Source organism: Chlamydotis macqueenii, chromosome 8 (assembly GCF_036417535.1).
Source record: "Chlamydotis macqueenii isolate bChlMac1 chromosome 8, bChlMac1.mat, whole genome shotgun sequence".
Classification (NCBI taxonomy): Eukaryota; Metazoa; Chordata; class Aves; order Otidiformes; family Otididae; genus Chlamydotis; species Chlamydotis macqueenii.
Window position 1 is genome coordinate 26,141,380 of NC_141563.1, and position 15,661 is coordinate 26,157,040.

Consider the following 15,661-nt stretch of genomic DNA (forward strand, 5'->3'; position numbering starts at 1 on the left):
CAGCCGGAGGGACTGGCCCTTGGAGGCAGCCGGACACATGCCACTGCCTCTGCACCTCCTCCGCTGTCGGCCAGGAACGGCATCTGAGGCAGCATCACCAGCCCTGCTCAAATCAAGGGCTTTCTGCTTTTTGCCTCCCTGACGGCAAAGCCCAGTAGCCGGATGGAGAAGGAAGTGGGACTGGTTTGACTGTGACAAATTGCTGCTGGCTGTTCCCGTCTCCCCTCAGTGTCCACGGTGCTGTCTCCAGCTGCAGGGCAAGGAGAAGCCAACCCACCCTTGGTGCTGTGGGGATGCGTGTGTGAGCAGCTCCCCTCGCCCTGGCTGATGCTCCCTGCGCTGTGGTGCTGCGTCCTGGCAGAGTGGGACACCCCTCCAGCAGCCTGTGCTGAGCAGCTGCGGTCGATTGGCACAAGGTTGTGCATGCCTGCGGGACCCCACCATGGTGGCCCTGCTCCTCCACCAGCCCCACTGGCACCTCTGTGGGCCCTGCCCATGTCCCCTGTGCCCGCAGCTCTCCTCCCGGCACAGCCATGGGGATGGTGTTGCTGGGTCGTGCAGAGCAGACCCAGTGCATCCCAGTGCCAGGCAGAACAGGGTGGGATGGAGCCAAAGCAACCATCCCATGTCCCACGTTCCCACATGCCTGCAGCCCCCAACAGCCTGCCCTGCCCTGCACAGGGGCCTCTCTGCTTTCTCAGGGGTTGTTTTTCTTCCTACCCCAGCCTCCCGGCGTGCTGGCAGCCACAAGGGCAGGACGTGTCACCTATCTGATAGGAGCACTCTCTCTCTTGGCACTGCGGCCGGTGGCGGAGGGGCTGCGGTGTGGTGGTTTTGGGCACAGGGAAGTGCCGGCGATGGGGCAGGGGGAGCCTCCAGCCAGGCTTCCTGAGCTGCACAGCCGCCACTTCCCAGATAAAGGTACCGTCCAGAGGAGCTGCAGCAGCTCCCAGGGTGCTGGGAAGGGCCAAGCGCGGCACGTGCGGCCCCGGCACACGGGTTGCAGGATGGCAGCCTGCCTGCGCCGGGGCTGGCTGCTCTCGCTGCTCCCTGCTGTCCTGCTCAGCCTCCACAGCCCGCCATCAGTCCCTGAGCCAGTGACATCCCAAGGTAGGTCCTTGGGGCCATTTTCTCCCCCAAAGGATGGGTCAGAATGGAGCTGGCATGCCGGGTGCGGGCAGCGAGCACCCCACAGCAGCCAAAACCTGCAGGGTTGGGGAGGGGACATTCCAGGAGGGGGTGTGGGGGTTGTTCAGGGTGAGCGATGGAGCACCTTTCTCACTCGTGGGACACGCTGGGGTGCCCAGAGCAAAGGGACATCCCTGCTCTCTACAGGGAGGACCTGGCAGCACCTGGGTGCCCTTTTGGGTTGGCAGCCTGGGGCTCCCAGTCCCACACAGATAGTGGGAGACTCCCTGCTCATCAAGAGTTCTGGCAGTTACAATGATGAGGGTCTGAGCAAAATTCGAGCTAATGTCTGGTGGCTCAGCTCTGCACCACGGGTAATGCAGCGGCACTGCCAGGCTGATCCCAATGCTCCCGCTCCAGCTTTGCTGCCCTGCCAAGCATCCTTGGCTCAGCCGCTACCTGCCCCCAGCCTGACTCACTGCGTGCACCTGGCAGAGCCAATTCCCAGCTTTCTCACAGTTTCACACTTGTCCATGCTTTCCTTGAGCCCCTCCTCAGCCCTTTTAACACCTTCTATAAGACCATAAAAAGCATTAACTGAACAAAATCCTGTCGATCTCCTGCTTGTCTCTCCAATCCCACCCCAGGTCTGGCCACGGCAGGCTTGGAAGCACATTTTGAGTCGCCCTCGCAGGGGCAGTGGGAGTAAGGTCGAGGTTGGGCTCATCCTCCCTCTGCCCACAGCCTCTGCGACATTGCCCTGACCCGAGCCCACCGCCCAGAGTGCTGCCTGAGCGTGGCTGATGTGGGCTGCAGACCTGTGTGGCCACCCTTCCTAGGAAACGGCCTGCGCCCAGCAAAGATGCTCCAGTAGCCCACAGGACCAGTGTGGCCTCCTGCCGATGACACAGGTCCCTGTGCCACCGGGCTGCTGGGACCTGGCCACCCCATCCCCTGGTGCTGGGAGCTGGAGGGGGTGACAGAGCCAGGGTGCGACCTGGGGGGGGATCAACAGGGTGCAAAAAGGGAAGAGCAGGTGGGGGAGGATGTGGTCTGTGGGGAGGGCACATGGGCTAGGGAGGAAGGCAACCCAGGGCAGGGAAAGGAGGAACAGGGCTGGGGCGGTCAGGGCAAGGGAAGGGACAGGGCAAGCAGAGGGACACCAAGAAGGTGGCGAGGACATTTGAGGACTGTCCCTTATTCTTTGCCCGGGGTGCGCTCAACTGGCAGCACAGGGGGTGGGTAGCGGAGAACAGATGCACTCAGCACATTGAGTAGGGCCAGGCACTGGCAGGGGCTTTGTTGAGGGGCCCTGCAGCCCCTGGGGAAGGGGACACATCCCAGGAGGAAGAGGAGGAGGGCTGGAGCATATCCCAGGGCAGAGGCACTGGGGGAGAAGGGAGTGCTGGAGCAATGCTGGGGGCAGCAAGGCCGCCCCCGTGCTTCGCACATCTGCATCTTGGGGCTGTGCCCTCATCCCTGACAACAGGGACAGGTGCCCACTGCTGCCTGGGATGGAGATCCTGCAGGATGCGATGCTCCGGTTCACCCCTGCAATGACAGGGAGGGTGGCTTGCTGAGTGAGGCAGAGAAATCCACAGCCCCCTAGGCAGTCGCTGGGCTGGGGTTTGAGCATTCCCACCCCCCTTGCTGAGGACCACACGCCCCTATGCCAGCCTGAGGCCTGTTCCCTCTTCCAGGGCGCTGCTCCTCCTTATCTCACTTCCGCGCACCTTCCGGCATGAGCAGGGCAGGGGTGCTTCCCCCCGATCGCCGGGCCCTGAGCCCCCCTCCAACCACAGGGCTATTTCGGGATGTTTGTTTGTCCCAAAGGACCCCGTGTGCTGAGCATGGGGGGAGTGGTGGGGCTGGCCGGCAGGAAGCCCTGTCACCAGCCAGGACCCCAGTGTGAGCCAGCAGCCAGCATGTGCGCCATGTCCCTTCCCTCTGTGCCAGGCTGGTGGAGGGCACCTGCACTATGGCCATGGCCATGGCCGTGCTCACACTGCCCTGGTGCTTGTGCAGCCTGGCCTCAGGGGCAAGCTGGCCAGCGGGCATGGGGCAGGGGGACACAGGTGGGATGCAGGGAGGTTGTTGTGCCCGGGGGCTTCTTCATCTCCACACTCCTCCCAGACGCTGCGCTGCTCGCAGGGGTGCCTGAGGACATCCTCTGCTTCTCCCGCTCCTTCGAGGACCTCACCTGCTTCTGGGATGAGGAGGAGGAGGAGGTAGCGAGCAGGATGTGCCACTTCTACTACTGGTACAGCAGGTAGGAGGTGGTGGGGACACAGCCCAGCCTCCCTCTTGCCCACCCAGAGAGCAGCAGGGTTGGGGTGCCACAGCTCTCCGCACCATCCTGGTGGCTCCCAGCTGCAAGGAAAGATGGTAGAGAGCCCACAGGAGCTACACAGCAGCCACCGCACACCCTGGGGCAGGGCTGGGAGCTTGGCTGGCCCTCAGTCCCATGGGGATGGTGCCCTGCAGTGGATGGGGACACAGGGAAGGAGCTGGTGATAATGAGGTCTCAATGCTGTGCCCCAGGTCCCCTCTCTTCCAGCCTGGTCATGGGCAGGAGGCATGGGGTGCTGCAGGACCCCACTCTTCATTCCTCAGGGACTTGCCCACGGCGTGTGCGGTCTCCATGTGGCGCCACAGGGCTGGCGGGACGCGGTATGTCTGTGTCTTCCCTGGACAGGATGTGCGGCTCTTCATCCAGCTCCACCTCCGTGTCCTGGATGCCACCACCAACCAGACCAAGTACTGGCGGGAGCTCAGCGTGGACGCAGTGGGTGAGTCCCTCCCACTGGGCAAGACCCCTGTGACACCAGGACAGTCCCCAGGCCTGAGTCGCCCTTCTGCCTGCTGTGGGGGCTGGCAACACCCTGTGCCCTGCATGCCAAGTGTCCCTCGGCAGGACCAGGGGGTGCCCAGACGGGGGCTGCCCCAGAAGGGCAAACACCCCGGCACATCCCCCACAGGTCTCATCGCCCCTCCAGTGAACATCACAGCCCGCTGGGCTGGGGCTGCGGGGCAGCTCTGTGTGTCGTGGCAGCCACCACTCGCCGACTACCTGAACTTCTTCCTCTACGAGGTGCAGTGCTGCCCTGCCAGCTCCCCAGAGATGCCCTGCAGCACCGCGTTGGACCCTTCCAGTCAGCCAGACATCAGCACCGACGTACCCACAGCCGGGGCAGCTGCAGCCTCCCCAGGAGCAGGGCAGGTACACAGAGAGGCCAGAGGTGGGCAGGGGAATTTGGGGGCTGCAGCAGCTCCCCAGCTTGGCCCCTCTCCCGTAGGGGCTGGTCCAAGCCAACACCCAGGTGGTCCTCCGGGACCTGTCGCCGGGGGTGAGATACCACATCCATGTGCGCAGCAAGCCCGACGGCACCTCCATGGATGGCGTCTGGGGGCCCTGGTCACAGGCAGTGGCTGCAGAGACACCCCGCTCCTCCGGTGAGCGGCCATCCCCATCACCGGGGTGCCAGGCACAGCGGGGAGGCACCCGTGCCTGGTGCTGTGAGGGGTGGGGGTCCTGGGGCAGGTTGAGGGGGCCAGGGGGAAGCAGCCCCCTCCCTGCCCTGGCTCTCACCTGCCCAGGAGACATCGGGCTGCACTGCAGCACCCCTGACCTGCGGCACGTGCGCTGCGAGTGGAGCTGGGACCCTGCAGAGCCCCACTGCTCCCACCAGCTCTTCTACAGGCCACCTCCAAGTGGGGCTGGCACAAGGTAAGAGGCACAGCGGGGATGTGGCACTCAGGCAGGGGGGCAGCACATGCCAGTGGCCTCCAGCCCTGCTCTGTCCCACATCCCACGCTGTGTCCCACATCCCACGCTGTGCCACCTGGCCCTGTGCTCTGCTCTGCCCTACCAGCATCGACCTCGTACCTCCCCACCACCACCACTCCTGGCCATACCACCCGTCCGACTATGGGCAGCGCTGTTTTTCCTGGCCCAGTGCAGGAGGAGGGAGGCAGTGCTGGCTGCGGGGACAGGGTGGCCCCAGAGCAGGACTGGCAGCAGGCGAGGGCTGCGGGGCTGCCATGGTGGGGCTGACTGGCTCCCCACTCAGCAGGGAAGATGCGTGGCAGCGGTGCAAGGAGGTGAGCGTGGGGATGCAGGGCACCCACATCTGCACCTTCCAGCCCAGGTCTGGCAGCGCCATCTCCATCCTGGTGAACATCACCCGGCCCCATGTGCCACCCACACTCAGCTACTTCAAGGAGCCCTTCTGGCTGCACCAGGCTGGTGGGTCCCAGCACCACCGCAGCCCCTGCCCATGCCTGGCTGGTGGGGGACACAATGTCCCATGTCCCATTCCACAGCAGCAACGTGTCTCCATCCCCAACAGTGCTCACAGACGCCCCACAGCTCGTGCAGGCAATGGTGTTGCAGGGCCAGCTGAGCCTGCAGTGGCTGCCGCCCTTGGAGGCGCTGGCAGAGCAGCTGGAATACCAAGTCCGCTATGCTGTGGAGAACAGCCATGACTGGAAGGTATGGCACGGCCAGGACTCCCCTGAGCAGCCCTGCCCAGCGCCGCTGCCAGCACATGGCCCACATGGGGTCAGGCAGGACAGACTTGCGCGCCAGCGCTGCCCCTTGGCAGTCCCACAGCAGCCATCGTCTCCAGCTCAGCTTTGCCCTGCAGGTCCTGCAGGTCCCGCGGGCAGCCAGGAAAGAAGTCCTGGACTTACGGCCAGGCGCCCGCTACCATGCCCAGGTGCGGGCCCAGCCCAGCGGGCCGTGGTACCAGGGCAGCTGGAGTGCCTGGTCCAAACCTGTCGTGGTTGACGCCATGGCCGATGCAGGTAAGGGGCAACGCAGGAGCAGAGGCTGTGGCCAGAGGATGGCTGAGGGCAGGAGACGGAGTGCTGGAATTGGGACGGGGAGTGCTGGGCAGAGGGTGACAGGGCTGCAAAGGGCTCAACGCTGGTGGGTTCCAGTGCTGCTCCTCCCACGCAGGCTGGATCATCCCGAGTGTCACGGTGGTGCCGCTGCTCTTCACCGGGGTGCTCCTGGGGCTGCGGTGCACCTTCCCCTCCCTCTACAGGTAAGGGCTGTGCCTGGGGCAGCTGGGGGAGCCCACACCCGGCCTGTGCCCCCTGCCCGGGGGCATCAGGGCACCCCAGGGCTGGGGTTTGTCCTTCGACGCCCCCTTCCCCGCACCCAGCAACGTGAGGCAGAAGCTCTGGCCCCCCGTCCCCGACCTGCACCGCGCACTGGGCAGCTTCCTCCAGGAGAGCAGCAAGCACGGCCAGGTGAGGGGCCGGGGCGGGGCCCGCCGCGGCTGAGCCCCACCCCCCGGGCCCCACTCACCGCTGCCTCCTCGGTGTCCCCCCAGGCCAACGCCTTCTACAAGCAGCCGCCGGAGGAGGCCGTCCTGCCCTGCCTGCTGGAGGTGCTGCCCGGCCCGCGGGGGGAGGCGAGCCCTCCCCCGCCGGCGGAGCACGATGCCGGCCGGCTGCCCAGCACCGACATCGCCAACCAGTCCTACCTGCTCATGAGCGGCTGGGAGCCGCGGCCCCTGCCCTGACATAAACGAGACGCGCAACCACCCGGCCTCCTCCCTCCTTCGCGACGCCCCGGCCCCGGCCGAAAGCGGAGCGGCACAGCCCTCCGGCCCCGGTCCCCAACCGCCCGCCCATTGCCGGCACCCGCCACCGCCCGGCGGGGAGAGCCCCGCCAATCGCGACGCGGCGCGAGGCGGTCGCCATGGCAGCGCGCGGCTGTTGGGTTTGAAACGGCCAATGAGCGGAGCGGCCGCGCGGGGTTTAAATGCTGCGGTCGGGTCGGGGCTGCGCGAGCCTCAACCGTGGAGCGGAGGTGAGGGGCAGTGGGGTCGCTGACGGGCGGGGAGGGCCCGGGGGGAGCCCGAGGGGCGGCCGGGGAGGTGGGGGGCGCGCCCTGAGGCGAAGCGGACGCTGAGAGAGACCCTAGTGGCGAAGGGGCCGTTGGGGCGAGGAGGGGGGACGCTGTGGTGGAGCGGAGCGGCTGGGGGCGAGAGGAGTGACCCGTGGCGGAGGGGCCGGGGGCGGGAGGGAGTGCCCCGTGGTGCGGCATGCCCTGAGGAGCGGCCCAGGGGGAACCCAGCGGAGGAGGGCTGCAGCCGGCCATCGTTCCCTGCGCAGGGCCCCGCTGACGCCGCCCGCAGCGCCATGGCGCAGTTCGTCTTCGAGGTGGACCTGCACGGGCTGCTGAAGCTGGACACGCCGATCCCTAACGCGCCGCCCGCGCGGTGGCAGCGCAAGGTCAAGGAGAGCGGCGGCCCCGGGCCCAGCCCCGCCGCCGGCCCGTCGCCCATGAAGCCGGCCAATCGCTCCCACAGCTCCAGCAAGACGCCGTCCCGAACACCCGGTGAGCGGCGGCGACCGGCGGCATCGGTTGGGCTGGCGGGGGAGCGTCGCCCGGGCCGCTTGCCTGGAGCCGCAGGGCCCTGGGCTGCGTGCCAGGCTGTCCCGGGTGGCCTGCTGGTCAGGCAGGAGGAGGTGGGCTACGCTGCCTGGCTCCTGGGAGCCACCCGCCCCTCTCCGCCCCTCTCCTCCCCAGCGGGAGGCGGGCAGAGCTCTGTGCACTGGGTGAACTGCTGATCCCCCAGCTGAGCCTTGCTGGCACAGCTGTGTGTGGGGACAAGTGTGGGCAGGGCTGTCTGCTGACTGCTTTATGTCCTGTAACGGTATTTTTGCATCCTCCTCTTATCTGTGAACTCTGGAACTGTTGCACTAGGCTCAAGAAGCTGCCTCCTGGCAGTCCCTAACCAGAGCTTAGTGCAATTATATGGAGAGGGGGACAAACACAAAAATGAGTTAGTTGTGACTGGATGGCATGAGCTCTCAGAGTCCTGCTTGTCTGGAACTTATCTGGTAGCTGTGATGTGTAAGAGTGCTGGGTTTGCTGTCTCTTGAAAGCTTGAATACAGGCTGTTCAATAGCTGTAAAACAATATTTACATGTGTGAATGCAGGTAAATCAGGATCCAAAATCCAGAGCACCCCAACAAAGGCTGGGGGGGATCGCTACATTCCCAACCGCAGCACTATGCAGATGGAGATGGCCAATTTCCTCCTAACCAAAGAGAATGACCCTGCTGAGGAGTCCCCTACCAAGAAGGTGAGCATGCTGCCAAATTACAATTACTACAGTGATCACTACCCAACACAGTCCTTCCTGGCCTTTTACAAAGAAGTAAACTATAAGTTCTATCAGGTGGGCATGTGGGGCTGGACAGCCCCCATCATTGCTTCCAGCTCTGGGCTTCAGGAGCCTGGGCTGAGGTGGAAGCTGTAGGGCCTGCAAATAGAACAGGTACACAACTGCTACACAGGAGCATGAGCATAGCTGCTCTGTAGGGATGTTTCCTGAGGCACAGGGAAGAATGTGGAGACTTAAACCTCTGTGTCTGCTCACTGTAGCCTATGTTGCTTCTGGGACCAAATTTCAACTTGGGGCTAATGAGGCTTTAAAATATAGCAGGCTACAGAGACACAAAGCTGTGAGCCTGTGCATAGTGAAACTGCTGGTGGTAGCTATTCTAGGACAATGCCTACATGGGGATCTATTCTGGACTGCGTATGATGTGTTCTGAAATCTGTTTATGAAGCATTTAGTCCCTTCTGGCCGTGGCTTTTCCCACTGGCAGTGGGACATGGAATTTGCCACTCCTGTGTATGAAAATGGGAGCAGGACAGTGTGCCAATGTCTGAGGAAAAACTACTTTGAGCTGCCTGTCTGTAGCTGATTCCCACAGCACAGCTGTACACCTGATTCTAGGAGAAGGGAGCTTAGGTATATGCTCTGCCAGCCACAGTTTTGAGTGCAGCATGGGCTTTGTGTTTCAAATGCATCTCACTGAGGATGGTTTATCTCTGCAGGAGCAACAGAAAGCCTGGGCAGTAAATCTGAATGGCTTTGATATAGAAGAAGCAAAGATCCTCCGCCTCAGTGGAAAGCCACAGAATGCTCCAGAAGGTATGATGCAGGGTCTGTGTGAGGTGACTCAGCTGGACAGATCTGGGCAGGGCAACAGCAAAACAGAGGCCCTGTGTGCGGACACAGGAGAGATCAACAGGCTTCTCCTCAGAGCTCCTGTGCACACTGGAGTCTCCCTCCTTAGGTTTCCTGAGTTTGAGGAGCTGTGTAAGAGCTACAGTGAATATATTTACAAAAGTTTAAATGACTGCCAGTTGCTCACTTGTACTGCAGGTGGCAAACCTTCCTCAAGTCTGCAAAAGCTTCAAACTCTCTGCGCTGCTCTTCGTAACTTAACTCTCACTAAACATAATAGGATACAGAAAATAAAGTGCTTGACAGTTAAACTTGTTCCTGTGAATTAGGGAATCGCTGTGGTTCAGCAGTTAATACTGCAAGTGATGTTAGCACACTGTGCTCTTCTGAGTGCGTCTCTTCTCTCAGGACTTAATTTTCAGTGGAAGGGATTTCTAGTCGGGTGAGCAGTGCTCAGCTGGGAGGAAACAGTAACTCAGGTTAACAAATCTGTTCCTCTGCATGCAGGCTATCAGAATAACCTGAAAGTGCTCTACAGTCAGAAAACGACACCTGGATCCAGCAGGAAAAATGGCAGATACATTCCCTCAATGCCAGACCGGATTCTGGATGCGCCAGAGATCCGCAATGACTATTGTAAGTAGGCTGCAATGCTGAGTGCTGGGCATTGAGATCATTCCGCACTGGAGTGCGGCTCCTAGGACAGTGCAGCTCTAACTGGGCTGTTTCAGTATGTTAAGCACCCAGGCTGACACAGACCACTTCTGGAGTGTTCCTGTGGAGCTTTATAGGAACAGTGGTCCAAAGTGCTGTGTAAGTGATTTGGATCAGGGCTACCTGACCCTGTTAGCTGACCATGGTGACCCAGAAGGCTGCCCTGTACCTGTGTGTGTACACACAGCCCTGGTGCAGATGGAAGATCTGGCATCACACTGGTGAAGGGCAGGGCTCTCTCTCCAATGTGACCTGCATTGCTCTTCCAATTTATAGATCTGAATCTCATCGACTGGAGCTCTCAAAACTTCCTGGCGGTGGCTCTGGACAACTCTGTCTATCTGTGGAATCACACCTCTGGGGAGATTATCCAGCTGCTACAGATGGAGCACCCAGATGATTACATTTCCTCTGTGTCATGGATTAAAGAAGGAAACTACCTTGCTGTTGGCACAAGTAATGCTGAGGTCCAGGTGAGTGCAGGAGTAAAGCTAGAGGTGTGTCTAGGGATTGCTGGAGCTGTGGGGCCTTGGGACAAAGGCTTGGCTGGCACAAGAAGGATGAAATGCACTCTGGCTTGTCTTGACTGGTGTGGAGTGGAAATGCCCACACCCAGCCATGGCCAGTGACCAACTGCAGCAGCAAGGCAGAGTTTGGTTTTGGGGTTTTCTGACACCTGGAGTTAACTTTCTGTTTTGTAGGCGTGAGATAAAAATTGATCTCTGCTCCCAGATTGACAAGGTTGAATGCCAGAACCTGTGCAGTGAGGTTCCTAGGGCAAAGCAAACATGGCTGGGTTTCCTCATCCCCTTTATTGCTCTGCCTCTCTAGCTTTGGGACATACAGCACAGGAAACGCCTCCGAAATATGACCAGCCATTCTTCCCGGGTGGGGTCCCTCAGCTGGAACAGCTACATCCTCTCCAGGTAAAGCAGTGGGTCGGGGTGGGTGAAGGGCAGTGTCCAGCTGTTGCAGATTCCTACCTTGGATCTGAGTGGTGCAAGTTAGGGATGGCACAGAGGAGATTCTGTCCTGGCTTGGGATTCTTACTCAGCCTGTTCTGTTGGGACTGTGGGGGGGAAGACCTCTCTCCTCTATTACTGTTTGTGCTGAAGTTGTGAAAAGCTTCCGTGGCTGCTTTGCTTATGCCAAAAGGCCAGTGATGCTGCTAACACCAGCTGAAACCCAGTGGCAGGTCTGGCAGACTTGCAACAGCACAGAAATGTATTTCAGTGAAAATGTGCCAGCCTGACCCTGCAAGCCTTCTCTCTGCAGTGGGGCACGGACTGGCCACATCCACCACCATGATGTCAGGGTGGCTGAGCATCACGTAGCCACACTTGCTGGCCACACACAGGAGGTGTGTGGACTCAAGTGGTCTCTAGATGGCCGATACCTGGCCAGCGGTGGCAATGACAACCTGGTGAACGTCTGGCCGTGTACCCAGGGGGACAGTGGAGACTTTGCTCCCATACAGACCTTCACTCAGCACCAGGGTGCTGTCAAGGTGAGTGCAGGGCTGCTGTGGGTGAGGTGCAGGTGCACATCTGTCTGCAAGGCAGGCAGCACTAGCTCTGCACAGGTTGCTTGTCTTAGAATTAACCCTTTCTTTCAGGCTGTGGCATGGTGTCCATGGCAGTCAAATGTTCTAGCCACTGGAGGTGGAACCAGTGACAGACACATTCGCATCTGGAATGTGTGTTCTGGCACCTGCCTCAGTGCTGTCGATGCCCATTCCCAGGTGAGATATGAACATCAGTTTGGTGACAAACACCTGCTGGTGGGACACCTATCCAGAGCTGCTGGCTCCTGAGGCCCAGAGGCATGGGAAAGGAAGGAACCATGTTCATCTCTGGGTGGTGAGCATCAGCACAAGCAGCTTGTCTTACCTCCATTACTGTCTCTTCCCAGGTCTGTTCTATTGTGTGGTCAACAAACTACAAGGAGTTCATTTCAGGCCATGGCTTTGCACAGAATCAGCTGGTGATATGGAAGTATCCAACAATGGCCAAGGTCACTGAGCTGCGAGGTAGGCTGGGCCCTTTGCCTGGGAAAGGGAAGGCTGCTAGGGGCAGATGTAATCCTTGGTTTGAGCAGACTGGGGGTCTAGCCTGGAGCATCACTGATGCAAAAGGTGTCCAGCAGCATTCTGCTAGAGGGAGGCACTTCTGTGGGCTACTGAAGAAACACTGTTGCTCCAAATGCATGCCTAGGGTGTAAATTCATGCTGCTGCAGCATGGTGTGGGGACAGCTAAGCAAGCTGGTGGGCCTCATGGGGCATATGGGAGCAAACTTGGCCATTGTTGTAGAGGGACCAGGGCAGGCGGTAGTTAGCCCACCCCTCACTGCACACCTCCTCCTCAGGTCACACAGCCAGAGTCTTGAACATGACTATAAGCCCTGATGGTGCAACAGTGGCCTCAGCAGCTGCTGATGAAACGCTGCGGCTCTGGCGCTGTTTTGAGATGGACCCCATAAAGAAGAAGGAGAGAGAGAAGGCAAACAGTGCTAAAAGCAGCATCATTCACCAGGGCATCCGATGAGTGCACAGGGCTGTTGTGGGGAGTGGGGAAACTTGGCTTACACACTGTACAGTATTTTAAATGTTAATAAACTGCTTTAATCTGACTCTTTTAATGGAGTCTGATGGAGGAAAAGGCTGTGGCTTGCAGAACCAAGCCACTCCTCCCCAAGGTTTGGGATCAGGGCAAGTGGTGGAGCTCTTGTTCTTTAAGGCCAGTGTGCAGGCACTCTAAGCTTAGCACAGCCCTGAAGTCTTGGGAGAAGGATGCTGTACTTCTGTATCTGCCCCAGCAAAGGCACCTGTGTCACCTGTCACATCTCAATGCTGACCACAAGTGCAGTTCCATCAGAGGGGCTGTGGCTTGCATGTACCCACAAGGGGACAAGCTGTAGCACTGAAAAAGCCTGGACAGGGGCTCTCTGCTTGCAGCAGTAACTGCTCTCCAAGGGAAGCAAATGTCTAGCCTGTGTCTGTAGAAGTCTACACAAGCTCTACCAGGAAACCCCAGCTTTCTTTGCAACTCTTAACTTTCATAAACCACAACTATGGAGCAGCCTGGCCTGCAGCTGGACACTGGTTGTGTTTTGGTTCTGGTAAGAGGAAGGGAAGTGTGAAGGGACAAAGGGGGCTTCTATATCACTGTCTGTGCTCTGTCTTTTTAGAAGAAAGGGCTAGCACCTGGGTGACATCCTTTCCCTCCATCCCTGATGGGAGTGAGTCAAAACTAACCTCTCCCAGGGCTCCAGCCCTACAGTGGGGCTAGAAGGAAGAACCCCCTGACTTACCTCAACATCCACAGTGTAGTGAACCAGCTCTAAACTAGCCCCTGTCTAAGGGAGGGCCCTCTGCCCAGCTGCTGCATGCTTTGGTACCAGCTGTGGTGCAGAGGAGCCTCAGGTAAAAGCACAGCATGTCTTGCATCCCCAGCTTCTGCTGTGTCCTGCCTCTTGGCAGGCAACCACCAGCAGCGATCACCTCAGCCAGAGCAGGCTGGAGACTTGTTTTTGGGTGGCTGAGCTGTAGTGGTGCCTGCACACAGTAGTTAGTCTTGTTCTGTTACAGGCAGCCAACACTGCCTGCTCTTACAGGGCGAGGGTAGAATAGCTATTTTTGCAATGAATTTAGTACTGAACTTAGGGGCCAAATGCTACTGGGAAAAAAAGGAGGGAGCAGGGGCTGGAAACACAGCAACAGCTGTAATTGCCAGAAAGGGGCTGGCAATGGCATGAAGCCTGATGCAAAACAAAAGGTTAGTTTACATTGCCACAGCCAGCTTGGATGTCACACAAGTGACTCTCAAAGCACCATCAACTTGGTACATGGCCCTTAATCATGCACTCTTCCAGCAGCCCTGATCCCTGTCCTCCTCTCCTGCTGAGAGCAGGACCCAGTGCCATGCTGAGGCTGCATGCAGGGAAGCAGGGCTCAGCTGACATTTGGCAGGGCTTGACTCCCCAGCACTTGGAAACATGGTTTGTTTGTTTCTTTTTTTCCCCAGGCTCAATTGTACTCATGCAAGTTGCAGGGAGCGTATTTGAGCCTTTACCTGAGCAAGAGCCAGCAGAGCCACGCTGCTCTGTAGGTTGGAGCCGTGGTGTCTGAGGCAGTGGGGCTGCACCAGACCCATCCAGCCTGTCCTTCCACTGCACCAGGACAGCCAGGGGCTGCCAGGGACACTGCACAGCTGATCAGCAGCTCAACAAAGCCTGTGCTTCCCATCAGCCCATGATTAGCTGAGGGTGGATTATTAACTGTTTTCCCCTTCCTCTCAGCACAGTATCATGCTGTACCTGGCACCAGGCTCCTGTTCTGCCTCCTGAGCTTTAAGCCAGCTGGAGCCTTCAAAAGTGTGCAGCGCGGGCACCAACTTGCACTGTGCCACAGCCAGCCAGTGCACACCCACCCCCCCCACCTACCAGAGCAGCTCTACACCTACTGCTGATACAGGGCAGGGGGTGGGGGGGGGGCACAGTCTCAAAACCAGCTTGCAGCAGCTGAGCCCAGCACCTTCCCAGCAGTGCTATTGGCACATCTCCCTTTGGCCACTTTGGGACGAGCAAGGGAGGATGAGAAATCTTTCCTCCCTCTTCAGAAGCAAATCCCAGGACAGCAGCTGGACCTAATGGGGCAGGAACCCACACATGCCCCCTCTGGTTCTTCCCCAGTGCTGTGTTGCTGTTGTAGGAGCCCTTGTCCCACACGCCTGCAGGCTGATGCTGGGAGATGTGCTAGGTGGTTCCTGACCCTGGAAGGAACGCTGTACATGCCCAATAGCTGGTGTAGTGTCCTCACTCCCATGTAATAGTAGGTTGTTTTTCTCAGAGCCGATCTTGCTGCTCTTCTTAGCACAGACCCACCCCCAGAAGCTGTGCATTACACATCCCTTGAAAGTCCTCTGATCACTACTGCAAGGTGATGGTACTGTACTAACTTCCTTCAGCCCCATACTGGTCCTCCTGCCCTGGAGCAAGGAGGAGCAGAGGAAGGAGCTGGGCACTGACCCAGCAGGCCCAGGAAGTGCTGCCATATAAGGTGTGAATTCAGTTCAGAGCAGCAGCCTAGACCAACCCTGACAGGGTACAAACCACCAAGTGCTGTGGCCAGCCCATGGAAAGATCACAGCTAACAGGAACAATTGGAGGAAGGGAGAGCACAGCACACAAAGGGAAGAGCTTGCTTTAAAATGCCACGCATAAGTAGTTTAAAGTATTGTTACTATTTTGGGCAAAAGCAAAGACAGTCCTGTCTATACTGAGAGCCAGCTGGGAGGGAGGAGGAGATCAGATGGGAAAAGCTCCATCTCAGCTAGACTGACGCCTACAAGTCCCGAAGTGGAGACTTCAGAGCGCTGAACTGATGTTACACACCCTTCTGCTGGGACCAGAACTCTCTGCCAGTCTGCACCCACAGAGAAGCAGCAACAACTGGGAGAACACTACACAGTCCATCAGCCTGATCCCATTTCAGGGCTCCATACAGAGCAGGGCACTGAGCCCACATGCATATTGGTCACACTAGTTAGCACCTCTGAAGAGGTTTTCCTACATTTCAGAACATGGGTTTGAGGGCTGCAGCAGCTCACGTGGGATCAGCAAAGCTTTCTCTCACACAAAGCTCTATCCTATGGCTTCAGTTGGACACCCACTAAAGCCTTTCCACACCCCAGCCAGACTTACAGTTAAACTCAGCTTCTGCAGGCCTACTTGGCCTAGCCAGCCACCTAGCCTTCTTCCCAAGCTTGAGTCAGCACCTAGGTGGCCCGCTCCACTCAGGAGGGGCCCAGTCACCAGGTGATG

General features: G+C 59.1%; 2 protein-coding genes across 5 annotated transcripts; both read left to right on the top strand.

The window, feature by feature from the left end:
* Positions 1 to 59: 59 nt before the first annotated feature.
* On the top strand, positions 60 to 6,680 carry MPL (MPL proto-oncogene, thrombopoietin receptor). 4 transcript variants are annotated; one of them, XM_086753187.1, is made up of 12 exons: positions 60 to 1,110; positions 3,262 to 3,397; positions 3,742 to 3,917; positions 4,107 to 4,348; positions 4,425 to 4,581; positions 4,726 to 4,855; positions 5,199 to 5,374; positions 5,478 to 5,620; positions 5,775 to 5,934; positions 6,089 to 6,176; positions 6,297 to 6,384; positions 6,468 to 6,680. In XM_086753187.1, exons 1-12 carry the CDS (start codon positions 534 to 536, stop codon positions 6,657 to 6,659), a joined length of 2,265 nt encoding a protein of 754 aa, XP_086609313.1. In that variant the 5' UTR covers positions 60 to 533; the 3' UTR covers positions 6,660 to 6,680. The 4 variants fall into 4 exon arrangements, with proteins under 4 accessions (XP_086609313.1, XP_086609314.1, XP_086609311.1 ...); XM_086753188.1 differs by having other exon boundaries at positions 5,202 to 5,374; XM_086753185.1 differs by having other exon boundaries at positions 4,425 to 4,855.
* Positions 6,681 to 6,825: 145 nt separating this feature from the next.
* On the top strand, positions 6,826 to 12,469 carry CDC20 (cell division cycle 20). The gene is made up of 11 exons (XM_086753189.1): positions 6,826 to 6,949; positions 7,255 to 7,480; positions 8,087 to 8,232; positions 8,994 to 9,090; positions 9,634 to 9,762; positions 10,117 to 10,313; positions 10,672 to 10,766; positions 11,116 to 11,347; positions 11,456 to 11,581; positions 11,752 to 11,869; positions 12,206 to 12,469. The coding sequence occupies exons 1-11, from the start codon at positions 6,902 to 6,904 to the stop codon at positions 12,382 to 12,384; spliced, it is 1,593 nt and encodes a 530-aa protein (XP_086609315.1). The 5' UTR covers positions 6,826 to 6,901; the 3' UTR covers positions 12,385 to 12,469.
* The last annotated feature ends 3,192 nt before the right edge of the window (positions 12,470 to 15,661 follow it).

What these genes read in the sequence shown, in the direction of transcription:
- MPL (XM_086753185.1), top strand. Translation starts at nt 534, where the DNA reads ATGGGGATGGTGTTGCTGGGTCGTGCAGAGCAGACCCAGTGCATCCCA. An exon ending in CCTCCCCAGGAGCAGGGCAG is followed by an intron (nt 4,349 to 4,424) that starts GTACACAGAGAG and finishes CCTCTCCCGTAG; the next exon opens with GGGCTGGTCCAAGCCAACAC. An exon ending in CTTCTGGCTGCACCAGGCTG is followed by an intron (nt 5,375 to 5,477) that starts GTGGGTCCCAGC and finishes CATCCCCAACAG; the next exon opens with TGCTCACAGACGCCCCACAG.
- CDC20 (XM_086753189.1), top strand. Translation starts at nt 6,902, where the DNA reads ATGCTGCGGTCGGGTCGGGGCTGCGCGAGCCTCAACCGTGGAGCGGAG. An exon ending in GACGCCGTCCCGAACACCCG is followed by an intron (nt 7,481 to 8,086) that starts GTGAGCGGCGGC and finishes GTGTGAATGCAG; the next exon opens with GTAAATCAGGATCCAAAATC. An exon ending in CAAGGTCACTGAGCTGCGAG is followed by an intron (nt 11,870 to 12,205) that starts GTAGGCTGGGCC and finishes CCTCCTCCTCAG; the next exon opens with GTCACACAGCCAGAGTCTTG.